The sequence below is a fragment of the Callorhinus ursinus genome, unplaced genomic scaffold, assembly GCF_003265705.2.
Source record: "Callorhinus ursinus isolate GAN/ISIS: 27379988/994484 unplaced genomic scaffold, GSC_fseal_2.0 scaffold43, whole genome shotgun sequence".
Lineage (NCBI taxonomy): Eukaryota > Metazoa > Chordata > Mammalia > Carnivora > Otariidae > Callorhinus > Callorhinus ursinus.
Window position 1 is genome coordinate 2,429,095 of NW_027397105.1, and position 26,053 is coordinate 2,455,147.

The 26,053-nt window shown below is 56.1% G+C and overlaps 1 protein-coding gene across 1 annotated transcript; it reads left to right on the forward strand.

Moving 5' to 3' along the window:
• The first annotated feature begins 845 nt into the window (after positions 1-845).
• Positions 846-25,364, forward strand: POLR2A (RNA polymerase II subunit A). The gene is made up of 29 exons (XM_025863962.2): positions 846-1,348; positions 10,647-10,779; positions 10,923-11,059; positions 11,154-11,327; positions 11,411-11,692; positions 11,945-12,106; positions 12,235-12,455; positions 12,612-12,744; positions 13,236-13,360; positions 13,456-13,666; positions 14,589-14,798; positions 14,885-15,053; positions 15,467-15,561; positions 15,698-15,901; positions 16,041-16,263; positions 16,666-16,849; positions 17,236-17,407; positions 17,501-17,606; positions 17,700-17,905; positions 20,317-20,541; positions 20,684-20,930; positions 21,185-21,285; positions 22,074-22,178; positions 22,265-22,447; positions 22,627-22,830; positions 23,003-23,189; positions 23,284-23,397; positions 23,556-23,705; positions 23,806-25,364. The coding sequence occupies exons 1-29, from the start codon at positions 1,256-1,258 to the stop codon at positions 24,960-24,962; spliced, it is 5,913 nt and encodes a 1,970-aa protein (XP_025719747.2). The 5' UTR covers positions 846-1,255; the 3' UTR covers positions 24,963-25,364.
• Positions 25,365-26,053: the final 689 nt, after the last annotated feature.

A 26,053-nucleotide genomic window follows, 5' to 3' on the forward strand; every position in this document is an offset into this window, starting at 1 on the left:
GCGCCGACGCCCCCCCGCCCCCCCGCCCCCCCGCCAATCTGTTTCTGAAATATTCTAGAAGGGGGTAGGATTTCCTAACGTTCAGACGCCTTGACCCTGAATCCCCCAGGACTTCTGCGTCCCGCCCCATGGCTAATCTGCTTTTCCTGGATTGTCGCGGTCCCGTGATCTCTCCCGGACAGTGGCCAGCCTCCTTCCGGAGAAGGCTCCCTGAGCGGAGGCCCTCTTCGAGCGGCTCGGGCCGGGGGCTCCAGGGCCAGAGTTCCGTACAGCGCTCCCTTGGAGGCCCGCAGATGCCCACCGGTCCCAGGAGGCCGCTCGACAAACATCAGCTACTTCCGGACAAGCGATTTGCCTCGCCATCTTGATCGGCTCATGCATATTCAGCGTGGTTACTGCATATTCATAACCAAGGACGGCCCCAGCGCTCCCCCCTCCGGGAACCCTCTTGGGAGGATCCGACCGGCCCCGCCTCCTTCATTACCGATTCGCAGAACAGACCATTTCCCAGCGGAGGGGGGGGAATATTAATGGGAGACTTTTGCTGAAGACGAAAGCACGGTCCAAACTAGAATAAAAGCGGCCTGTATTTCCCCTCGGTCCTTCAAACCTTACATCTCGGGGCGGGAGGGAGCAGAGAGGGGAGGCGGCGGGGTCAAACACGTTCCCCTCCCCCGCGTCACTTCTAAAGGTCGTCCAACCAGGGAGCCGGGGAGGGCCGACCAACGACTCGAGCGCGCGCTCCGTGCAGGCCGGCGCAGGCGACCCCGTAGCGCAAGGGAGGGCGGGAAAGGAAGGGGCGGGGATGCAGGGGCGAATCTATAAAGGGCGTCATTCGGCCAGTTCTCTCCTCAGAAGCGCCGAGAGCGCGGCCGGGACGGTTGGAGAAGAAGGCGGCTCCCGGAAGGGGGAGAGACAAACTGCCGTAACCTCTGCCGTTCAGGAGTCTGGTTACTTATTTATTCGTTACCCTTTTTCTTCTTCCTCCCCCCCGAAACCTTTTCCTTCCCCCCCCTTCTTTTTTTTCCTTTTTGGGAGACGAAAAATCTCCGGAAAGGGGGAGGAGAGCTCCTTTCGCTCCTTTTTCACTTCCCCGCCTCCTTCCCTCCCCCACCTTTCCCTCCTCCGGCTTTTTCCTCCCAACTCGGGGAGGTCCTTCCCGGTGGCCGCCCCGACGGGGTCTGAGCACCTAGGCGGAGGCGGCGCAGGGTTTTTGTAGAGAGGTTTGCGCCTGCGCAGCGCGCCGGCCTCCGCGATGCACGGGGGTGGCCCCCCCTCCGGGGACAGCGCATGCCCGCTGCGCACCATCAAGCGAGTGCAGTTCGGAGTCCTCAGTCCGGATGAACTGGTAAGCGGCCCTGCCCTCCCTCTGCTCCCTGCCGCGGCGCCGGCGGGGCCCGACCGTGGCCGCCAGGGTGACGGGCCGCCGGAGCCGAGTGTCGCGAGGGTGTGAGCGAGCCCGGCGCTGTGTCCGGGCCGGGGGCCGGGCCGCAGCCGGGGGTGGGGGGAGATCGGGGCAGCGACGCCGAGCAAGAGCGGATGAATCCTGGGGGTGTATGGGGGGCGCTTTGCAAGTGCGGATGCGAAGCGAGACCCCAGATTCCTTATCCCCGCTCCCCCTTCCACAACTACTCATTGAACGCCTGCTGTGTGGTAGACACGACAGACGCCAGGGTTGCAGAGCTGGACGAGACGCAGGAGGACTCTGCCTCCTGTGGGCACCGTCCGTGGCAAGGGAGGGGCAGGGGAGGCCGACAGTAAACGTACAAATAAAGGAGCAAAGAAGACAGTTCGGTTCATGGCAAGTGCTTTGAATGGAGCGAAGGGGAGTTACCGAGGTGCGAGGCTCCTGTGGGCGGGGCGATGTCAGGGTCCGAGAAGCCCCCTCTGGGGAGGTGACATTACCTGGATGAAGAGGAGGCAGCCAGTCCTCTGGGCCACAGATCTTCGAACAAGAGCTTTTCAGACAGAGGAAACAGCAGGTACAAAGGGCCTGAGGGAGCCATGAACTTGGTATGTCCCAGGGGCTGGAAGAAGTGCCAGTGTGACACGGGTTCAGACGGGTGAGGAGAGTTATCGAAATGGGCTGGAGAAGCATGAGACTGGGCAGGCCCAGGGGGGATGTTGTAAATCATGGTAAGGAATCTGAGTTTCATTCTGTTTTTAATAGGAAGCCTTTGGAGAATTATAAGCCAAAGAGTGACATCAAATTTACATTAAAAAAAAAAAAAAAGACTGCAAACTGCTAGTACTTTGGTTGCCCTGTGAAGAGCCAATTGCGGGGGAGGGCTGAGGAAGAGAGTGGGAGAGATCTGGGAGGAGGGTGGTTCTGGGGGAGAGCTGTTGGTGACTTGGACTCCTTTGTGGAGTGAACCGGAGGGAGCCAAGTGGCTGGAGAGAATGGTGTTGAATGGCCATCTTCGTGGATGGAGACAGTTTTGCTGGAGGATAAGGCACAGCTGCGTGAAAGTTATGTCAGGAGTTAGAACCTCGTAAGCTCACAGCATACCAAAGAATAAATTCTGGGTGGAGTTAAGCTTTAAATCTAAAAAGCAAAACTGGAAAGCACCAGCGAAATATAGAAGGCTTGGGGGGGCTGATTCCAGGGGCAGAACCCCTTCATGGTAATGAATGAATTACAGGTAAATTTTACTGAATGCCTATCATGTGCTAGGCACTGAGCCAAGCATTTTTTTCTTTTAAGATTTTAGATAATCTCTGCACCATAACATGGGGCCCAAACTCACAACACCGAGATCAAGAGCCACGTGCCCCTCTGACTGAGCCAGTCAGACGCCCCAGCATTTCATGTACGAGGAAGAGCAGGGCACATTTCACTATATGAAAATAAGAGCCACTTGTCTTTATCAGAGGCACAGTGGACGTCTGAAAAACAGATCGGGAAACAGTATTTGCACTGTGATAGTCAAGGCTAGGTTCCTTAATATATAAGGAACACTTACAAATCAGTAAAAAAGCACACACCTGCTAGACAAATAAAGGATACAAATAAGCAGCTCACAGAAGTAGTACAAATGGCCAATAAAAAATACTCAGTTTACTAATAAAAACGTGCAAATTAAAGTTTTTTTTCCTTTATCTGATTTTTCTCTGCTGGCAAAAGTATTGGGAAATAGGCATGCTTATACATTGTTGGTAGAAGAGCCCTTTTGGAGGACAGTCTTGACAGTTTTATCAGTCGTGTGGTGCGTATTCCTTGGTCCAGTATTACCAGTTCTAAAATTTTATCCTTAAATAAAAAACTCTGAATTTCTGCTCTCGAGCATGCCCTTCCGCGGGTCTTGTCTGGTTCAGCAAGCACACAGTGGCCATACCATGCATCCACTTAAACTCAGGCCAGAAACCTAAAGGCCATCTTTGATTCTTCTCCGCACAACTTGCACTTGGTCCATCTGACAGTCTGTCCGCTCTGCCTTTCAAAGTGTGCCTGGAATCCGGCCATTTATGACCATCTCCATCTGGACCGACATGTCCCACCTTTCCCATGGAATACTGCAGTGGCCCTACCCCTGCTGTTCCTGCCGCAGTTTGCCGAGCAGCTGGGGAGCTCTTTTTATCATGTCTCTCCCCGGCATGGACTCCCTCCGGAGGATCCAGACTGCTTACTCTGAACTGTATTGAGGTCCTGGCTTATCTGGCCCCCGCCTACCTCTCCAGCTCATTACCAAACTCCCCTTTGGGTCTTCTTTAACCACACCGACCTGCCTGTTCTTCCAACACTCCCGAGTTCATTCCTGCCTCAAGGATTTGATTATTCACTGCTCCTGCTGCATTAGAACAACATTGCCTAGGCCTACCCAGGCTTATTCCTGTACATCCATACATTCTCTGTTCAGGTGTCATATTGTTAAGACAGCTTTCCTGACCACTCTGTTTAAATAGCGTCCCCCCTGCATCCTCTAACCCCTGGTCTTTAAGTAATCTCTGCACCCCATGTGGGCTCAAACTTACAACCAGAGATCAGCAGTTGCATGCTCTTCTGACTGAGCCAGCAGGGTGACCTCTAACCCTGGTCTTGACTTTATTTTACTGCGTAGCTTGCCACTCTCTGAAAGGATTCGTTTTTGTTTCTTGCTCCCTCAGGAGAATGTAAATTTCATGAGGGACCCTGTATTCACCTCTATAATTCCAGCATCTCAGAGTGTGCCTGGCAATATAATCGTGGTGTAATGAGAATGAATTAAATTAATGAGTGAATGAAGTAATTGGAAAGGACACAAAAATACGTGTAGAAGGGTTTTTATCACAACATTGTTTGGAAATGATGTTGTTTGAAATTATAAATTGCCTACATACTTGCTAATAGGAATTCTATGGAGCTCACTCAGGGAGTGTTCTTGGACTAGAACAAGATCTTCCCAGCAGACTAAATCCCCTGTTCCCAGACTGTGCTGAGCCACTGGCGGCAAGCTCTCAGGGGCCCAGGGAGAGGTTTTAAATTTCCAAGAGAAGTACCAGAAGATCAGCTGTGCGTCTGATCTCCTGGGAACTAGGAGTTCCTGGTAGTTGCCTTTCAACATTAGATGGCGCCAAATCCCTTTCAGTGACGTCATATCTTGGGGAAGCTGGGTTTTTAGCAGTTACCAAATACAGGCCAAAAAAAATCAACGTGGGACGCCTGGGTGGCTCAGTCGGTTAAGTGTATGCCTTTGGCTCAGGTCATGATCCCAGGGTCCTGGGATTGAGTCCCACATCTGCAAGGAGCCTGCTTCTCCCTCTGCCTGCCTCTTTCTCTCTCTCTCTCATAAAAAAAATCTAAAAAAAAAAAAAACGTAGAGCAAGAAAGAAGGGTGGTGCTGTCCAGTCTGATCCCAAGATCTGCCAGGTTGTACAGGGCCCGACAGGTGTCAGAAGTACGTCATTGTGGTTATTTGGGAAATAAAAAAAAAAAATTTTTTTTTTGGGCACCTGGGTGGCTCAGTTGGTTAAGCGACTGCCTTCGGCTCAGGTCATGATCCTGGAGTCCCGGGATCGAGTCCCACATCGGGCTCCCTGCTCAGCGGGGAGTCTGCTTCTCCCTCTGACCCTCTTCCCTCTCGTGCTCTCTGTCTCTCACTCACTCTCTCTCAAATAAATAAATAAAATCTTAAAAAAAAATTTTTTTAATACATTGGAATCTTTTTCATTTTTGTGTGTTTTTTTAAATGGCTATGAAGTTGGTAGGACATAGGTATTTATTAAGTTGTTTGGCCCTGGGTACTTTTTTCTTTTAATTTTTTTTTTAAAGATTTTTATTTATTTGACAGAGAGACACAGAGAGGGAACACAGGCAGGGGGAGTGGGAGAGGGAGAAGCAGACTTTTCCGCAGAGCAGGGAGCCCGATGCAGGGCTCGATCCCAGAACCCTGGGATCATGACCTGAGCCAAAGGCAGACGCTTAACGACTGAGCCACCCAGACGCCCCGGCCCTGGGTACTTACTAAGTGGGTCTCTTTGGGCCCAGGGAGTGCTGCAAAAGTTGCTGATGCAGTGACTAAGAGCCCTGTGAACTGATGAAGTTCAGGGTTCTGAGAAATAAGTTACTGACCAGAATGCAGAGTGAGACCCTGTTGATGTAAAAATAAAAGGTGTTTGCATTTTATAAGACGTGTGGAAGGCTGGCTGTTCACAAAATAGAGGCCATCTCCGGTGTGCAGGGGGACAGGGGGCTTTGACTGTGCCCTGCATTGCCTGCAGTTGGTATAGTGCTCCTGTGTCTTGAGGGAATAACAGGTAGTTCCGCATTGGGTAGGAGGATTGGAGGGTAAGGGGCCTCTTGTGGAACAGATGGTATTTAAGAGTAGAATGTTTTCCAGAAGTCTTGGGGAGGGGTGTGTGTCGAGGTACTGAGGGCTCTTGGAATTAGCTGCGAGATGGAGCTGTTGCCTTGGCCGTTGTAGTGGGTTTGGAAGTTGCAGAGTACTGAGGGAGAGGAAGCAAGGAGGGTTGGTGCTCAGGCTTTATGCAAAGCTGGTACAAAGCCAGCAGAGATGAGAGCTCAGTGACACTTGGAGAGGTTGACCCCTGTTCGTTACAAACAACTGTGTACCATGAAAAACATCATTTTATTTATTTATACCCCAGTTCATTCCAAGAAGGATTTAAAACAGTAATATGCTTATAGATGTGTGCTATATCAGTGGATCAGACGCTTATTCTTGTTTTCGGATTATGTGTAATCAAGGGAGGGATTTCCTGCACATGCAGCAAGTGTTTACTGGTGCTGTGGTAGGCACTGACACAAAGTGAAATGAAACCTGATCCTTCCCTCTCTCCCTGTGTCTCTGTCAAGTAAATAAAATCTTAAAAAATAAATAAATAAATTTCCACCTAGAAAAGTACTAGACATTTGAGAAAAAAAAAAAGGATTGCAGTCCAGTGGGAGAGACAGATGAGTAAACAGGTAATGACAGTGGGGCTGAGAACCCTGCTGGAGTGTGGGGTGAGGCTAGGGAGGCCCTCCATGGCCATTGCAGAGAGGTGACGTTTGAATTGGGACTTAAAGAATGTAAAGTTTCCCGGGAAGGGGGGCGCGTGAAGGAACTTTGAGAGCTCTCTTGCAGTTGGAGCATAAATGAGAGGGTGGAAGCAGAATGTGGGCCTGCATCTGTAAGAGTGGGTTGAAGCCCAGTTCCAAGGACCATGTATGTTTTTCTAAAGGCAGAGAAAAAAAGAGGTGTTTTTTGATTATTTATTTATTAGAGAGAGAGAGTGCGCATGCATAGGGTAGAGGCAGAGGGAGAAGCAGATTCCCCACTGAGCAGGGGGCAGAGGCAGAGGGAGAAGCAGATTCCCCACTGAGCAGGGAGCTTGAAGTGGGGCTCTATCCCAGGACCCTGAGATCATGACCTGAGCCGAAGGCAGATGCTTAACCGACTGAGCCACCCAGGTGCCCCAAGAGTTGTTGTTGTTTTTAAGATTCTATTTATTCATTTGAGACACAGAGATAGAGAGAGAGAGCATGAGCAGGGGGAGAAGCAGAGGGAGAGGGAGAAGCAGGCTCCCCGCTGAGCCAGAAGCCCGACTGGGGCTCCATCCCAAGACCCTGGGATCATGAACTGAGTCGAAGGCAGACGCTTAACCATCTGAGCCACCCAGGTGCCCCAGTTTTTTGTTTTTTTAAGATTTTATTCTTAAGTAATCTCTACACCCAGCGTGTGGCTTGAACTCAAACCCCAAGGCCAAGTCGCATGCTCCACCCCTGGGCCAGCCAGATGCCCCTGAAGAAAACTAGTATTTACTGAGAATTTACAGCAGGCTTCTGTTCTGTAGCCTCAGGGGCACCCCTTGGGACCAGCCACCCCCCTGGGAGCCTAACCCTTACCGAGTGGGTGGTGAGAACCAGTGTTTGGAGGAAGGGTTGGGGACTAGCGTAGTTTGTATATAATCCAAAATGACAATTTGTTACCTTGTGGTAGGGAGATAGTCCAGAACATTCCGGGACAGCCCCTGGACCTATCTCAATACCTGGAAGCAGAATAGTCCTTAGCAGGTGGGTGGTTTGGTGAGCATGGACTTGGAGCCCAGGGAGGTGCACGGTTTTGAGCATGATTTCCCCCAGCTCCCTCTCTAGTGACCTTTCTGGCAGCCAGATTCAGGCTTGCTTCTGCCTTCCTGTGTTTCAGTCAAGGGGAGCAAAGCCTTTCGTGTTTCTCAGAAGACACGATGCCGCTGATGGGATGCTGGCTTTGTGAATTCAGTCACCCCCAGCCCTGTCTTCCTGAGACTTCATCAGGTCATCCTGATGAGCCTGTGGGTGTTCAGAACCTCTTGCATCAATAGACCATTTGGTTTCTACTCAGCAGTGGCTAGTCAGTCCATTATGGGGGGATTACTGGCCTGACTGGCAGGGGACAGCCTTCTCTCTTTTTTCCAAGGTCTTTGATGGCACTTCCCTGCAGCCAAGGGCCCTAAGCAGTTGAGTTCAGTCTAACAAACAGGCAGCAGCAGCCATGGGACCCAGGACGATAGAGAAATGCTGTCTGCCGAGAGATGCTTATAATCTTTGGGGAAGACGGAACCCCCAATAGATGATTTCATTGCACTGTGAGACGTGCTGTGATAGAGGGGTTATGGAAGCACAGAGGAGGCTCTGGAAACGCTTTCTGGAAGAAGCAGTGCCTGAGCTGAGTCTTTAAACAGCAGCTAGCGTTGGTGGGGAAGGGCCTTGCAGACGGAGCTAAGAGCACATACGAAGACCCGGTGATGGGGGACCACAGGGGATTCCGTTACTGATGTGGAAAAAGAAAGGAAAGTGGAAACGTCCTAAAACCCTTTTTGTAAGCTGTCCTCCTGAGTTTGGACGTCATTCTGAGCACAAGAGGGTACGAAGATTAGATTTCCATTTTAGAAAGAGCGCCCCAGCTATGTGGATGGGTGGGAGAGAGACAGGCTGGCCACCCAAGGAGCGCCCTGATGTGAACCCCCGAGGAAAGGCCTGGCCCTGAGGCAGTGGTTGGAGGCATGGAAAAGATGGGCAAGGCTCAGAGACTGTTGAGGAGGCGCAAACAGCCAGTGCGGGGGGCTGGGTGGGTGTTGTTCCTGAGCACCTGTTGTGTCCTGGGCTTAAGCAGGTACACGAGGTTACACAGTTCGTATGTGAAATAACCAGGATTGCAGACCAGAGGTCTCTGGCTCCAGCCCACGCTCAGTTAACTGGTTTATTTGTCAGAGAGAGAGCACAAGCAGGTGGAGTGACAGAGAGAAGCACACTCCCCGCCTAGCAGGGAGAACAATGCGGGGCTCCATCCCAGGACTCTGAGATCACTACCTGAGACGAAGGCAGACGCTCAATCAGGGGAGCCACCCGGGTGCCCCTTGATTCAGTAGATAGTTTAATAACATGAATCCAGGGGCGCCTGGGTGGCTCAGTCGTTAAGCGTCTGCCTTCGGCTCAGGTCATGATCCCAGGTTCCTGGGATCGAGCCCCGCATCAGGCTCCCCGCTCGGCGGGAAGCCTGCTTCTCCCTCTCCCACTCCCCCTGCTTGTGTTCCCTCTCTTGCTGTGTCTCTCTCTGTCAAATAAATAAATAAAAATCTTAAAAAAATAAAAATATGTGAATCCAAAGTTCAGAAGAAAGGGGAGGCCTGGAGGCAAAGATTCGGGCATCTTCGGGATAGAGAGTGAGCATCAGGGGACTGCCTCCAGGGTGTGGATGAGCTAAAACCCAGGGGCGGAGCGGACTCTGAGGAGCGGATGGACGGAGGCAGAAGAGCCAAGGAGGAGATAAAGTGGAAGGGCAGAGCTTTGGTGCAGTGGCCCGTCCACTGTGTGTCTCAGGCCCACGGGCTCAGACTGGGAAGGGCTCACCCTGGGGCAGGCTCACACTGGGACAAGCTCACACTGGGGTGGTCTGCGGGATTTGGCAGAGCGCTGCTCCTCCTTGGTCTGTGGGGAGTGGTTTCAGGGCAGAGGGAGGCGGATGCCTGCAGAGTGCTGATTGGAGCTCCCTTCCCTTTGTGTGATGCTGTGGAAACAGTGCACCCGCGATCCTGGCTCTGCTGCTTTCTAGCTGCCTGTCTGGGCCTCTGGTGTCGTCATCTGTGAAATGGGCACAGTGATGCGTATTTTACCAGTTAACTGTGAAGAGCAGATGAATCAGCTAGCGCTGCACCGGGCACCCAGCAGCCGAGTCCCAGGGTTGCAAGGGTTGTGTCTATGCTGCAGCTGAGAACAGCGGGATGGGTGTGTGTTGGGCCCAGAGAGGGTTGGGTTTGAGTCCTGCTGGCTCCCCGAGGTGGAGGCCTTGGACAAGTCACTTCACACAGGAAGGTCCTGAGCAACAGGACCTCATTCCTAGAAGGTGAGTGGATCAGCTTAGAGAAACAAGGTGCACGGAGTGCGGTTGGCGCCCGGCACAAAGGTGACACACTGGTCGAAGCTTTTATTAAGTTTTAAGTTCCTCCCTCTGGAAATTTAGTGGGTCAGACCTAGCTAATGCCAAAGTCTTTGGTTTTCAGTGCGAAAACTAAAGGTTTTCTCAGCCCACGTCTCGCCCATACCTGCTTCTGAGCTCCTCGGTCTCCCGCTCCCTCCCCCAGGGGGTCCCTCAAGTCTGGATTCCACCTTCAGTTCTGCCTCCATGTCCTGGGGCTCTGGGGCGCCCTTCTGCTCCAGCACCTGCCTCCCTCATCTTATCCTGGGATTTCCACCTGAGCAAGGATGGGCTCTGGCTGCTGGGCCCTCAGGAGGGAGGAGGTGACGGGGATGGGGGCAAACTGGCAGGCTTGAGGAGCTGAAGCTAGGGGACCAGGTGTGCCTTGGCGGGCTGCAGCACCGTCCCCTGCCAGGGACCAGAGTCGGGGCCTGATCAGCCTTGGAAGAAGCAAGGCATTGATTTTTTTTTTTTCCCTTGAAACAACTTGCTTCTTTTTGTGGTTAAGTCCTGTGGATGTCCGTGACCTAGATTGACCCATAGGGGCGTGTGGATTTGAGTCCAAGAGGCAGGTGGCTTGTATAGAGGTCAGGGTCGGCCGCATGCAAGTCTGAGTGCCTTTCCCGCAGGACAGGAAGTAGGACGCCCGATACTCGGTGCCAGCACTTTCAGAGCGGACCCATTCCCGCGCTGTGCCCCTTTGAGGCCTTCGTATGTGAAGGCTGGGAGCTAGAAACCCTATTTAGTCGTCATTGGCCTTTTTTTCTGTAGAAACGGATGTCTGTGACCGAGGGCGGCATCAAATACCCCGAGACGACGGAGGGGGGCCGCCCCAAGCTTGGGGGGCTGATGGACCCAAGGCAGGGTGTGATTGAGCGGACCGGCCGCTGCCAGACCTGTGCAGGTGAGTGCTGGGGGGCTGGCACAGGGTCCCCATGGTAGCGAGGGGGGCTTGGGTGCTTGAACACCAGGCCTGGGGGCGGACCTCTGGGGACCTAGGCTCTGAGGTGCGAGCTGGGTCGATGTGTGAGGTGTGTCCCCCCGCAGGAAACATGACAGAGTGTCCTGGCCACTTCGGCCACATTGAGCTGGCCAAACCTGTGTTTCACGTGGGCTTCCTAGTGAAGACCATGAAAGTGCTGCGCTGCGTCTGCTTCTTCTGCTCCAAGCTGCTCGTGGACTCTGTGAGTGGGCGTGGGCCCTGGCCTGAGGGAGGGACACCTTCGTTGGGGGCGACGGAGGAGCGGGCTACCTGACCCTGCTTTGCTGTATCCCCAGAACAACCCAAAAATCAAGGACATCCTGGCCAAGTCAAAGGGGCAGCCCAAGAAGCGGCTGACACACGTGTACGACCTGTGCAAGGGCAAGAACATCTGCGAGGGCGGGGAGGAGATGGACAACAAGTTCGGAGTGGAGCAGCCGGAGGGCGACGAGGATTTGACCAAAGAGAAGGTAGCCGACCCCTACTGCGGGGGGGCCCCGGCGGCGGGGGGGGCGGGGTCTCCGGGTTCTGACGGCCCCTCTGTCTCCGGAAGGGCCATGGCGGCTGTGGGCGGTACCAGCCCCGCATCCGGCGCTCGGGCCTGGAGCTGTACGCGGAGTGGAAGCACGTCAATGAGGACTCCCAGGAGAAGAAGATCCTGCTGAGTCCTGAGCGAGTGCACGAGATCTTCAAGCGCATCTCTGATGAGGAGTGTTTCGTGCTGGGCATGGAGCCCCGGTTCGCGCGGCCCGAGTGGATGATCGTCACCGTGCTGCCCGTGCCCCCGCTCTCTGTGCGGCCTGCCGTGGTGATGCAGGGCTCTGCCCGCAACCAGGTCAGCGGCCCCTGGCCCCTGCCTGTACGCGGGGTGGCTGGCTGTCGGAGGGGAGGGAGCTCCCGGGGCTGGAGCGCGGGTGCCTGTGTCACCGTTCCACCTAGCAGCCGTGTGGCCTTGGTGGAGGCCCTTGACTTAGTTGAAGATCACGGAGGTGCTTCCGTGTGTGGGAGGTGAGAGACCAGGCCTGCCTGGCAGGCGCCGATCACCCAGTGGTGGCCGGCCTCTGACAGTGCGGACTTCCTGCCACAGGATGACCTGACTCACAAGCTGGCGGACATCGTGAAGATCAACAATCAGCTGCGGCGCAATGAGCAGAACGGCGCGGCGGCCCACGTCATCGCCGAGGATGTGAAGCTTCTCCAGTTCCATGTGGCCACCATGGTGGACAATGAGCTGCCTGGCTTGCCCCGCGTGAGTCCACATGCCGCCGGCCCTGTGCCGGAGCGGAAGGGGGCTGGGGGCCCGTGGCAGGCCTCCGAGCTCTGGAGCAGGGGCCCGTGCTGACCGTGGGGTGCCCCCCACCCCATGTTTCCTCACAGGCCATGCAGAAGTCTGGGCGCCCCCTCAAGTCCCTGAAGCAGCGGCTGAAGGGCAAGGAAGGCCGGGTCCGAGGGAACCTGATGGGCAAGCGGGTGGACTTCTCGGCCCGCACCGTCATCACCCCCGACCCCAACCTCTCCATCGACCAGGTCGGCGTGCCTCGCTCCATCGCCGCCAACATGACCTTTGCGGAGATCGTCACGCCCTTCAACATCGACAGGTGAGCTCGGCCTCAGGAGCTCCGCCTGGGGGGGTGGGCGCGTGAGGGCACAGGCTTGGAGCTGGGGCTGAGAGCGCTTCCACCTGGGGCTCTGGGGTGAGGGTGGCGAGAGGGCTTCCGGGAGGCCTGTGCTCACCGCACCTCTGCCCTCCCCAGGCTCCAGGAGCTGGTGCGCAGGGGAAACAGCCAGTACCCAGGGGCCAAGTATATCATCCGGGACAATGGTGATCGTATCGACCTGCGTTTCCACCCCAAGCCCAGTGATCTTCACTTGCAGACCGGCTACAAGGCACGTAGCAGGCTAGGGCTCTCTCCCTGCCCCGAGCAGGAGGCTCTGGAGCGGGGGCCGGCTGCAGGGGTCCTCTGAGGCTGTTCCTGTTCGTCAGGGTCCAGGCCTGGGGTGTCTCTGAAAGGCCACTGCCGTCCTCGGCAAGCTGTGGCTGCTGGCCGCGGGCATCCAGTGGGGGGCAGGGTTGCACTAACCAAGGGCAGCACCCTGGACACCGGCTTTACACGGCAGGGAAGGGAGATCCAGGGAGGAACAGAGCGGAAGGCTTCACGCGCAGTCTCTGGGTTTTCTCCCGCCACGGAGGTCCCTGAGGCCGGTGGGTGCTGCGCCTTGTCCTCTCCTGACGTCTGGCCCGAAGGGGTAGATGATACGTGTTCTCCACGAAATCCTATCCTTCCATCGGTTTGTTTGCCCCTGCAGAGCGTTTCAGGCCCACCGGCGTTTCCTTCTTAGTAAGCCCCCTCCTCCGAACCTGTCGCCTTCCTCCCTAGGTGGAACGGCACATGTGCGACGGCGACATCGTCATCTTCAATCGCCAGCCGACTTTGCACAAAATGTCCATGATGGGGCACCGGGTCCGCATCCTCCCCTGGTCTACTTTTCGTTTAAATCTGAGGTTGGTGCCCCGGCCGAGGGAGGCGGGTGCGGCCGGGCGGCTCCCTGATGCTTCCTTGTGGAGGCAACCTGAGCCCGGCCTCTTGGTCTCTGCAGTGTGACAACTCCGTACAACGCTGACTTTGACGGGGATGAAATGAACTTGCATCTGCCGCAGTCTCTGGAGACGCGGGCAGAGATCCAGGAGCTGGCCATGGTGCCGCGCATGATTGTCACCCCCCAGAGCAACCGCCCTGTCATGGGTATCGTGCAGGACACGCTCACGGCAGTGCGCAAATTCACGAAGAGAGATGTCTTCCTGGAGCGGGTGCGTGCTCCTGGGGAGGGGGCCCGGCTCGGCAGGTGCGGCCTGGGGCTGGGGGGGGGCGGGTAGGAAGAGCAGCGACGTCTGCCTCAACCTGCCACACGCTGACCTGTGTGCGAGGCAGGAGAGGGAGGCAGTTGGGAAGGTCAGCGGCCAAAAAGAGCTTAGGGCTGTAGCTCCCCATTCGATATTTTATTTTATTTTGTTTTTTTTCTCTATTTAATTTTTTTTTTTTTTTAAGATTTCATTTTTTTGAAAAAGAGAGAGTGTACAAGCAAGGAAAGAAGCAGGCTTCCCGCCCAGCAGGAAGCCCGATGTGGGGCTCAATCCCAGGACCCCGGGATCATGACCCGAGCCGAAGGCAGACGCTTAACCGTCTGAGCCACCCAGGCTCCCTTCCGCATTTAATTCTTTAGAATGTCGTGTAATTTCAGCTACTTATAGAAAGTAAAGGTGAAAGGAAAAAAATGATTTTATTACGGTTTTCTTTTCTACCTTTATCTTTGCTCATTTCATAATATTTTTTTTTTAAAGAATTTGTTTATTTATTTGACGGAGTCACAGCGAGAGAGGGAACACAAGCAGGGGGAGTGGGAGAGGGAGAAGCAGGCTCCCCTCTGAGCAGGGAGCCCGATGCGGGGCTCGATCCTAGGACCCTAGGATTATGACCTGAGCTGAAGGCAGACTGTTAACCGACTGAGCCACCCAGGTGCCTCTTTTTTCGTAATTGTTAAAAGTAATTTATGTTTCTTGTTCAAGAAAAGAGAAATCAGAGTCTCACGGTCGTAATGAATTTTTAATTAAAAGTTTGGAAAACACTTTACCTGGCGTCTCTGCCTCCCCAGTCTGGCTTTCCCCGTGGCCCCGTGACCTTCCCCAGTGAGGCCTGCAGTGCTGAAGTCTGGTGTCGCTCTTCCTCTCGCAGGGGGAGGTGATGAACCTCCTGATGTTCCTGTCCACGTGGGATGGGAAGGTGCCGCAGCCAGCCATCCTGAAGCCGCGGCCCCTGTGGACGGGCAAACAGATCTTCTCCCTCATCATACCAGGCCACATCAACTGCATCCGCACCCACAGCACCCATCCTGACGATGAGGACAGCGGTCCTTACAAACACATCTCTCCCGGGGACACCAAGGTAGGACCTGGCCTCTGCCTGGGTGGGGACGGGGTTTGGACAGGGGCGCCACCGCCCGGGCCTCGAGTGGGGTGCTTTGTGCCCAGGTGGTGGTGGAGAACGGGGAGCTGATCATGGGCATCCTGTGTAAGAAGTCTCTGGGCACATCGGCTGGCTCGCTGGTCCACATCTCTTACCTGGAGATGGGTCATGATGTCACTCGCCTCTTCTACTCCAACATTCAGACCGTCATTAACAACTGGCTTCTCATCGAGGGTGAGCGGAGGGCTGTAGCGAGCTCACTCCTTGAATCTTTTTTTTTTTTTTTTTAAAGATTTTATTTATTTATTTGAGAGAGAGAGAATGAGAGATAGAGAGCACGAGAGGGAAGAGGGTCAGAGGGAGAAGCAGACTCCCCACTGAGCGGGGGAGCCCGATGCGGGACTCGATCCCGGGACTCCAGGATCATGACCTGAGCCGAAGGCAGTCGCTTAACCAACTGAGCCACCCAGGCGCCCTCACTCCTTGAATCTTGACTCTTCCTCTTCTTACTGTTCTCGTTTTTCTTCCGTCCTTTGATTGTTTCTCCTTGGATTTGGGGTCCTTCCGCCAGTTCTCTTGGCTGTGATTCCATTCCAGGGTTTGGGGGGGCCTAAAGAGGGTGTTGGTGATGTTTCTCCTTTCCCTAGGTCATACCATTGGCATTGGGGACTCCATCGCCGACTCTAAGACCTACCAGGACATTCAGAACACCATTAAGAAGGCCAAGCAGGATGTGATAGAGGTGAGCAGGAAGGCCAGGCCAAGGCTGAGTGACAGGCGCTCGGAGACGTTGAAGGGAACGTCGGCGACAGCAGAGCAGTTGTGAGGGAAGGGGGAGCAGAACAGGCCCCGAGCGCTGCTGCCTCCCTTGCACCCAGGTTATCGAGAAGGCTCATAACAATGAGCTGGAGCCCACCCCGGGAAACACTCTGCGGCAGACCTTTGAGAACCAGGTAAACCGCATTCTCAACGACGCCCGGGACAAGACCGGTTCCTCTGCCCAGAAGTCCCTGTCTGAGTACAACAACTTCAAGTCCATGGTGGTGTCTGGGGCCAAAGGCTCCAAGATCAACATCTCCCAGGTGCGGAGCCCGGTCCTTCCAGATGTGGGCTGCAGAGAAGGCCGGGAACGCGGGGGAAGGGGTGTCTGAGGGGAGCGTGCTGGGAACGCTGACTGCTAATGCAAAGGGAGTCTGGTGCACCCCACCTTTCGGTCCCCAGGTTATCGCTGTCGTCGGGCAGCAGAACGTGGAAGGGAAACGGATCCCGTTTGGATTCAAGCACCGGACCCTGCCTCACTTCATCAAGGACGACTATGGGCCCGAGAGCCGAGGTTTTGTGGAGAACTCCTACCTGGCCGGCCTCACGCCCACCGAGTTCTTCTTCCACGCCATGGGGGGTCGCGAGGGCCTCATTGACACGGCCGTCAAGACTGCCGAGACTGGTGAGGCCTTTGGGGCCCCCAGGGAGGCAGTGGGGGTTCTTGGGCTAAAGCCTCCCGTTCCCAGGCCAGCGGTTTTGTCTCTCGCGGAAAGAATAGCAGCTGAAGCTCGGAAGCTGGGCTGGCGCTCCCTGGTGCGGGGGGACAGGGCCTCGAGGTCTCTCTGGCGACCTGTCCCCTGGAGGCTGGTTCCTGGGGGACTCTTCTAGGCCCTGGTTCCAGCTGGTGGTGGGCGTGGCTTTCATGGGGCAGCTTCAGGGGCCAGGGGGCTGCTAGCTGTCTCTTCTGAGGTTCAGGTTGGGTGAAGGCCCCGGAGCGGCTGGCGAGGCTGTCCTGAGATCAGGCACTTTGGGCGTCGGCGTCCTCCTTCTGCCCTCGGGCCCATATCCAGTCCCCTCCTTGTAGGGTACATCCAGCGGCGACTCATCAAGTCCATGGAGTCGGTGATGGTGAAGTACGACGCCACCGTGCGCAACTCCATCAACCAGGTGGTGCAGCTACGGTATGGTGAGGACGGCCTGGCCGGCGAGAGCGTCGAGTTCCAGAACCTGGCTACCCTGAAGCCATCCAACAAGGCTTTTGAGAAGAAGTGAGGAGGCTGCGGCGGGTGGTTCTCGCCCTTGGGGCTCACGACCAGCCTCCTAGGGCTCCTCTCCCTGCAGGCAGAGAGACCGCTTGCCCACAGCGTGCCTTGCAGTCACCCTTACTTCTTAGAGCCCTTTCCCGATCTTGGGGATAGCAGCTGCGTTGGGGGGGGGGGGAGCAGACCTGAGACCCAGCCCACCCTGTCCCCAATGACGGTACAAGCAAGGTCATGCGGGCTGGCCCGAGCTCAGGTCCTGTTGGCAGTCCTGGGGCCTAGACCTTGAATTTCTCTGCCCCAGACGCTTGGCTCCAAAACCCCGTTCTGCAAGCCATGCAGCTCAGGGAGCGTGTCCACCTGCCCCTTGACAAGTCCCCTCGTGCCGCCTGCAGGTTCCGCTTCGACTACACCAACGAGAGGGCCCTGCGGCGCACTCTGCAGGAGGACCTGGTGAAGGACGTGCTGAGCAACGCGCACATTCAGAACGAGCTGGAGCGGGAATTTGAGCGGATGCGTGAGGACCGGGAGGTGCTCAGGGTCATCTTCCCAACTGGTGACAGCAAGGTGCGTGTGGGCAGGAAGGCGGGGCCGGGGAGTTGCTGCCGGTGCATGGCTGTGCCCGACTCGTGACCCCCACCCCCTGCTGCCCCTCCTCAGGTGGTTCTCCCCTGTAACCTGCTGCGCATGATCTGGAACGCTCAGAAAATCTTCCACATCAACCCCCGCCTGCCCTCCGACCTGCACCCCATCAAGGTCGTAGAGGGTGAGTAGCTTCTTGCGGACCCCCGGGCCAGGCTGGGGGACCGGAGTGAGCTGGGCCCTGGTCTACCATCTCTTGACCTCCTCTGGCCCCCAGGAGTCAAGGAATTGAGCAAGAAGCTGGTGATTGTGAACGGGGATGACCCCCTGAGCCGGCAAGCTCAGGAGAACGCCACGCTTCTCTTCAACATCCACCTGCGTTCCACACTCTGCTCCCGCCGCATGGCCGAGGAGTTCCGGCTCAGCGGGGAGGCCTTTGACTGGCTGCTCGGAGAGATCGAGTCCAAGTTCAACCAGGCCATTGTGAGTGGTGTTCTCATCTCAGCCTTGCTTTGCTCCCTTGACCTGTCGACTTGCCTGGGCTCTGAGCACAGGCTGCCTCTGTCTGCTGTCGCCTGGTAATGGCTCTCACTCGTGGAGAGGCCACACTGTGCAGGGTCCTATGCGTGGGGCTTCATGCTCCTTTAATCCCTAGCAGGCTCGAGATGACTCGAGCAGGGTGTCCCCATGTCACAGATGCAAACACTGGGCCTTGGAGAGATGGGGTGACTACTCCAGAACGGGCAGTCGTACCGGAAAGAAGCTGCGTGGCTGGGATACGAGATAGGAGGGTCATTCATTATTTTCTCAAAGTGCCTGCTGTGTGGTGAACTCCCAATTCCAGTGAGGAACTGGAGTGAGCGGGAAAGAGATTTAGAGATACTAGGATAGACCATCACTGTGTTTGAGGATTTTACAGGGTAGTGGAAAGAGAGAAGCATTGTAATTATAGGCATGGCCCTGAATACGTGTGATGTAAGTCCAGTTTTATAAATTAAATAATTAAAATGCGTTAGGGAATGCTACAGAATACGACTGAAAGAAAGGAGGCTTAAGCGAGCGGAAGGACATCCTGTGTTCACAGGTTACGAGGTTTGTGTTGCTAAACGGCGATAATCCCTGAAGTAATCTACAGACCCAACACTGTTCCTGCCAAATCCCAGCTCCCTTTTTATGCAGAAATTTATAAGCTGATTCTAAAATTCATATGGAAACGCAGGGGACCCAGAAGAGCCAGACAGTTTTGAAAAAGAACAAGATTGGAGGACTCACACGTCCCGATCTCAGAACTCCCTGTAGAGCTACATTCTCAAGGTAGTGTGGTGCTCACGTAGGATGAGTGGGACTTGAGTTGACGGCTTGGAAATTGAACCCTCGTGTTTACAGTCATTGTATTTCTGACAAGGGTGCCAAGTCGATCGAACAAGGGAAAATAAGTTTTTTTCAACAATGGTGCTGGGGGGCACCTGGGTGGCTCAGTCCGTTAAGCATCCAACTCCTGGTTTCGGCTCAGGTCATGGTCTCATGGGTTATAAGATCGAGCCGCACATTGGTCTCCGCGCTCAGCAGGAGGGTCTGCTTGAGATTTCTTCTGCCCTTCCCCTGCGCGTGCTCAGTCTCTCTCTCTCAAGTAAATCTTTAAAAAATAATAGTGCTGGGACAACTGGACATCCACCTGCCAAAGATTGAAGTTGGATTTTTATTGTATGGAAGAATTACTTCAAAATGCATTAGAGATCTAAATATAAAAGCTCAAGCTGTGAAAGGTTCTAGAAGAAAACGTAAGAGTAAGTCTTCATAACCTTTGACTAGACAGTGGAGTCTTCAGTATGACACCAAAAGCGTGCGCTAAAGAGCACAAAACAAGACAGATGGGGCTTCCTCCGAATTAAGAACTTGTGCTTCAGAAGACACCAGCAAGTGAGTGAGAAGACAACCCAGAATGGGAGGAAAGATTTGCGAGTCATCCCACGCGTAAAGAATACGTAAAGGACTGCTGTGAGTCAGTAACGAAAAGAAGGCTGTCTAAGGGCCTGAGTAGACCTTTCCCCCCAAAATACGAAAGGGACCAGTAAACGCATGAGAAAAGATGCTCAGTGTCATTGGCCGCCCGGGAAATGGAGCTGAAGCCCCATTGAGCCACTGCTTCGTGGCCCTCCAGTTTAGTATGGAAAGAGGCTGTGGGCAAGGCCACGGAGCAGTGGACACTCCGCTGGGCCACCGTTGCGAGGGGTGCGGCCACTGGGGGGTCCCTGGGGGGCATGGCCTGCTGTTCCTCTTAAGAGTAGACAGAGGTACCGTTTGAACCAGCAAATGCTCTCCTAGGAATATGCCGGAGACTGGAAAGCGTGTGCAAGGAAAACTTGGCACACAGACGTCCACAGCCCCATCGTTCGTAATAGCCAAGCTGTGGAAACAGCCAAACGTCCGTCCGCTGATGGATGAGTAAACAAAACTGCCAAAGCCACACAAAGGAATGTTCTGTGGTAAAAGTAACGAGGTGCCAAGCCGTAACAATGGCCGGTACGATGCCTGCCTGCAGAGGCCACGTACCCTAGGACTCTCATGGAAAGGTTAGATTTGATGGCATGTGGTCGTAGCCTCAGTAAAAATAAATTTCAGGGAGCTCCCCACTTGGAGCACTGAGGTGACATGAGAGTTCAGCCTGTAACTTTAGCACCACTCCAGAAGGTAGGATTTCAGGTGGCCGAGTGCCTCCTTCCGGGCGTGCGGCACAGCAGGTGCAAACGTGTGAGTGTAAACTGAGGCAGAGGAAGGGGCGCGCGAATCTGAGTCATGCCAACGCCGGTGTCGCTGCCCTGACTGCACCTCGTCGTCACTTACTGGAAGGGAGGTGTTCACTTTTTCTGACGCCGGCTTTTCTTATTCCGTAGGCCCATCCCGGGGAGATGGTGGGCGCCCTGGCTGCACAGTCCCTTGGAGAACCTGCCACCCAGATGACCTTGAACACCTTTCATTATGCTGGTGTGTCTGCCAAGAATGTGACCCTGGGTGTGCCCCGCCTCAAGGAGCTCATCAACATCTCCAAGAAGCCAAAGACACCTTCGCTTACTGTCTTCCTGCTGGGCCAGTCCGCTCGAGATGCTGAGAGAGCCAAGGTTGGGGCTGGGCGGCTGGGCTTCCTGGTGGGAGGAAGAGGAGGAGAGCTCTGGCCCTTGAATGCATTCTCTCTACAGGAGGGTTTGGAAGGGCCTTTAGAGCCACCCACATGCCTGTGTCCCCAATCCCTCTTGGTCCCAGGACATTCTGTGCCGTCTGGAACATACGACACTGAGGAAGGTGACCGCCAACACAGCCATCTACTATGACCCCAATCCCCAGAGCACGGTGGTGGCAGAGGATCAGGAGTGGGTGAATGTCTACTACGAGATGCCCGACTTTGACGTGGCCCGGATCTCCCCCTGGCTTCTGCGGGTGGAGCTGGACCGGAAGCACATGACTGACCGGAAGCTGACCATGGAGCAGATTGCCGAGAAGATCAATGCCGGTGAGGCCGGGAGGGCCCAGCTCGGGAGTCCTGCCCGGGCTCCCCGTCTGTCCCATCCCCGCCCGCCGGTCCCCAGCGAGCCACCCGCCCTTGCCGCTTCCATGGGCCCGCTCTGCTCCAGGGCGTCATGCACTTCTCCTCTGCTCCCTTTCCCTTCTCCCTGCCGCCCTCCTTCTAGAGGATTCTGGGAGGAGGAGGGGAAGCCAGAAGAGAGTCCTGTTGCCGTCGTTCTCATGGCCCCTTGTCCCCACCAGGTTTCGGCGATGACTTGAACTGCATCTTTAACGACGATAACGCTGAGAAGCTGGTGCTCCGAATCCGCATCATGAACAGTGACGAAAACAAGATGCAAGAGGTAAAGGGGACCCGAGAGGAGATTAACGGTCGGCGGTAGGACGCTGGGGACCTTGTTTGCGACCAGAGGCGTTAGAGCAAAAGCAGCCTTGTCATGGAGGCTGGCTGTGATTTCCAAGACTTCTAGCAGCGAAAACGTTTGAAAACTGAGGTAGCAGCCGTGTAGACCCAATGGGTGGTGTTGAAGTGGGGGAGGCCCTGCCCCCCCACCCCCACCCCTGCCCTGAGGCTCCCGCCTGAGGGCAGAGGGCAGAGTTGGCGCATCCTGCAGAAGGTGGGGGACAGCCGCAGGCCGTGAGACAGGGCTGGACCAGTGACTCCACTCCTGGGCATGGCTCCTGAGAAAGTGCTCAACAGATGGGGTGCCTGGGGCACAAATAAACAAAAACGCGGAGGTTGGTGTTGAACCTCAGAGAGTAGATCTGGACATCGTGACAGGTCTTGACAGAGCAGAGGACAGCTCCTCACGCGAGCCCGGTGGGGCCAAAGTGGCGGCCTGGGCAGTACCCACGGGGCCAGGGTGAGCTGGGGGGCTGCTGCAGGCGCCGGCACGGCCCTTGGAGAGGGCGAGCGCACACGCCGAAATCGTGTTGGGACGGCAGGGTGCTGGTGCCTCCCCTTAGGTTTTTCTCAGGATCGCAAGAACGTGATAAAAAGTCACGTCAGAGGAACCAAGGAGGGCAGAGTCTGGGGCCTGAGTTGACTGTTCAGTCCCTGGGGAGGCTGTGGTTCGGGGGGAGCCTGGGAAGAGAGGAGGGTCCTAGGACTCTGGCCTCGCTCTCCGCGCAGGAGGAGGAGGTGGTGGACAAGATGGATGACGACGTGTTCCTGCGCTGCATCGAGTCCAACATGCTGACCGATATGACCCTGCAGGGCATCGAGCAGATCAGCAAGGTCAGCCCCCCCCCCCCCCCCCCCGCGATGCAGCCCCCCCTGCCGCCCCTGTCCCCACTGGCCGAGCTCACGTCCCTCCCCTGCAGGTGTACATGCACCTGCCGCAGACGGACAACAAGAAGAAGATCATCATCACGGAGGATGGGGAGTTCAAGGCCCTGCAGGAGTGGATCCTGGAGACGGACGGTGTGAGCCTGATGCGGGTGCTGAGCGAGAAGGACGTGGACCCTGTGCGCACTACGTCCAATGACATCGTGGAGATCTTCACGGTGAGCCCCCAGAGCCCCACTGCCCCGCTCTCTTCCCGGATCCCCAGATGTCCGGCAAGCAGTGGCCCCGTGTGCTCTCTCTCGGCCTTTGCTCACTCGGATTTCTCCAAGCCCGAGTCCTCTGTTGGCCGTGGGCTGCCCCGACTCTCACTGACCGCCCCCCCCCGCGCCCGTGCCAGGTGCTGGGCATCGAAGCTGTGCGGAAGGCTCTGGAGCGGGAACTGTACCACGTCATCTCCTTTGACGGCTCCTACGTCAATTACCGCCACTTGGCTCTGCTGTGTGACACCATGACCTGTCGCGGCCACTTGATGGCCATCACCCGACATGGGGTCAACCGCCAGGATACCGGCCCTCTCATGAAGTGCTCCTTTGAGGAAACGGTAAGGATGGCCCCGGGCAGGGTGGAAGGAGAGGGGGTGGGATGAGGGAGCGCTGCAGGAGGAAGGGGTGAGGCAGAGTGAAGGTGGGTGCCGGCCCGGCCGCCGCCCTTGCCCCATCGGAGCTCGGGGTGTGGAGGTGTCTCACGGGCCCCCCGCCCATCCGGTCGTCCAGGTGGACGTGCTGATGGAAGCAGCCGCCCACGGAGAGAGCGACCCCATGAAGGGGGTGTCGGAGAACATCATGTTGGGCCAGCTCGCCCCGGCCGGCACCGGCTGCTTCGACCTGCTGCTCGACGCAGAGAAGTGCAAGTACGGCATGGAGATCCCCACCAACATCCCCGGCTTGGGGGCCGCCGGACGTGAGTAGCAGGGCCTCCGCTGCCCAGACCTGTGGGGGGCGCGGGGGGGCGACCCCCGGGTGCGGTACTCAGGAGTCCCCCTGCTTCTCTGCAGCTACTGGCATGTTCTTCGGCTCGGCGCCCAGTCCCATGGGAGGGATTTCTCCGGCCATGACGCCCTGGAACCAGGGCGCAACTCCAGCCTATGGTGCCTGGTCGCCCAGTGTTGGTGAGTGACGCCCCAAGAACAGGGCCCTCCAGGTCGCCAGAGGCGGGTGAGCTGCGGGGCTGAAGTGGCGCCAGGTCGGAGCGCGGGAGGCCGGGTGGCTCTGCGGACGGGGCTGGGCTCCGGCTCTGCCCTGGACTCCTGTTTCTCTCACTTGACAGGGAGCGGAATGACCCCGGGGGCAGCCGGCTTCTCCCCCAGCGCCGCCTCCGATGCCAGTGGCTTCAGCCCTGGGTACTCGCCTGCGTGGTCTCCCACGCCGGGCTCCCCGGGCTCCCCCGGCCCCTCCAGCCCGTACATCCCCTCACCAGGTGAGCTGTCCCTGCCGGTTGGGGCCAAGTTTCTTTCCTCCCCGACCCTCCCTTCGGGTGACTTTTCGCCACTTAACTCCTTCTGGCTTCTTTCCCACAGGTGGTGCAATGTCTCCCAGCTACTCCCCGACCTCACCTGCCTATGAGCCTCGCTCCCCGGGGGGCTATACACCACAGAGTCCCTCCTACTCCCCCACCTCGCCCTCCTACTCCCCCACCTCGCCCTCCTACTCTCCAACTAGTCCCAATTACAGTCCCACATCACCCAGCTACTCCCCGACCTCGCCCAGCTACTCCCCGACCTCGCCCAGCTACTCCCCGACCTCGCCCAGCTACTCCCCGACCTCGCCCAGCTACTCCCCGACTTCCCCGAGCTACTCACCCACCTCTCCCAGCTACTCCCCGACCTCTCCCAGCTACTCTCCCACCTCTCCCAGCTACTCCCCCACCTCTCCCAGCTACTCGCCCACGTCGCCCAGCTACTCGCCCACGTCGCCCAGCTACTCGCCCACGTCCCCAAGCTACTCCCCCACGTCCCCAAGCTACTCCCCGACATCCCCGAGCTACTCACCAACCAGCCCTAACTATTCTCCAACCAGTCCCAATTACACCCCGACGTCACCCAGCTATAGCCCGACATCACCCAGCTACTCCCCGACTAGTCCCAACTACACGCCCACGAGCCCTAACTATAGCCCGACCTCTCCAAGTTACTCTCCAACTTCACCCAGCTACTCCCCAACCTCACCAAGCTACTCCCCATCAAGCCCACGATACACACCACAGTCTCCAACCTATACCCCGAGCTCCCCCAGCTACAGCCCCAGCTCCCCCAGCTACAGCCCAACCTCGCCGAAGTACACCCCCACCAGTCCCTCCTACAGCCCCAGCTCCCCAGAGTACACCCCGACCTCCCCCAAGTACTCACCCACCAGCCCAAAATACTCACCCACCTCCCCCAAGTACTCGCCCACCAGCCCCACCTACTCACCCACCACCCCAAAATACTCCCCAACGTCTCCTACTTATTCGCCAACCTCTCCCGTCTATACCCCAACCTCCCCCAAGTACTCGCCCACCAGCCCCACCTACTCGCCCACCTCCCCCAAGTACTCGCCCACCAGCCCCACCTACTCGCCCACCTCCCCCAAAGGCTCTACCTACTCCCCCACTTCCCCTGGCTATTCCCCCACCAGCCCCACCTACAGCCTCACCAGTCCGGCCATCAGCCCGGACGACAGTGATGAGGAGAACTGAGGGTGCGCGAGGCGTGGGGCAGCCCAGGTGGTGCCCTTGTGGGGCGCAGGCCCCCAGCCCGCCTCCCTTGTACATAGCGCCTGTGACAAAGTTCCTCGTTGACATTCTGGTCCCGTTTCCACTGGGGCTTCTTGTCTTGTTCTCCACTCGTGTTGTCTCAGAACCCACTCGCCTGGCTGTGGTGTTCTCCTTCCTACCCCACCCGCCCCAGGCCTGTCCCCAAATCGAGGCTCCCTCCTTGCCTGTGGCTTGATTGGGGGTAAAGGGTATTTTAACTTCTTAGGGGTAGTTCCTGCTCTGGGTTGTTATATCTGATCCTCGAGAAGAACAAAGCTAAAGCTGCCTTTTGTCTGTTATTTTATTTTTTGAAGTTTAAATAAAGTTTACTAATTTTGGCCAAAAGCGTGTCACATGGAGTGCTTAATTGGGGGGCAGGCACACCTAGGCTGTCCCCTGCCTTGTTAGTGACCCCTGCTGGGAGGCGGGCAAACCAAAGCAGACAGCTCTATTCTCTGAACAAGAACTTGCCACATACCACGTGTTGCTTTCTACCAGCTTTATGGTCCCACGGGGGTGGCCCTTGCCCTTCGTTAAGGCACTGTTGAACATAACAGCTTTTTAACCTCTTATCACGATACGGGATTTGGAAAAGTTCAGAAAGATCCACGTGCTGCAGAAGCAGAGACGTAACCACCCTTCACGCCGCCACCAGGAGGCACATTTTCTTCTGGTATTTTTCCTGCACGTTTCTCAAGTCCCTTCTAACCAGTTCTTGTTTTGGCGTCAAACCAACAACGAGAAGGTTCTGGATTCTGTAATATGTTTGAAAGCAGCTGTGAAAGGATTTGGGGATAATTTGTTGTTTTTGGCCACTCCATATTTTCTTTCATTAGTTTCCTGTTACTCTGCCTATCCGCTTTCTCCATTCTCTGCTAGATATTTCTGCTTTACTTTGGGTGTTTTAATTTTTTAAATTGAAATATTTCAAAGAACACTATAGAAAATGAAGCCCAAGATCTACTAACTTGATCACTGAGGTTATATAGATGCCATTTTGCCGTATTTAACCCCGATCTTAAATTGTTTTGACA

Excerpts from the sequence above, each read along its gene's own strand:
- POLR2A (XM_025863962.2), top strand. The coding sequence starts at position 1,256 with ATGCACGGGGGTGGCCCCCCCTCCGGGGACAGCGCATGCCCGCTGCGC. Across the intron at positions 20,931-21,184 it reads TGCCGAGAAGATCAATGCCG|GTTTCGGCGATGACTTGAAC; the intron begins GTGAGGCCGGGA and ends TGTCCCCACCAG. Across the intron at positions 22,831-23,002 it reads AGTGCTCCTTTGAGGAAACG|GTGGACGTGCTGATGGAAGC; the intron begins GTAAGGATGGCC and ends CCGGTCGTCCAG.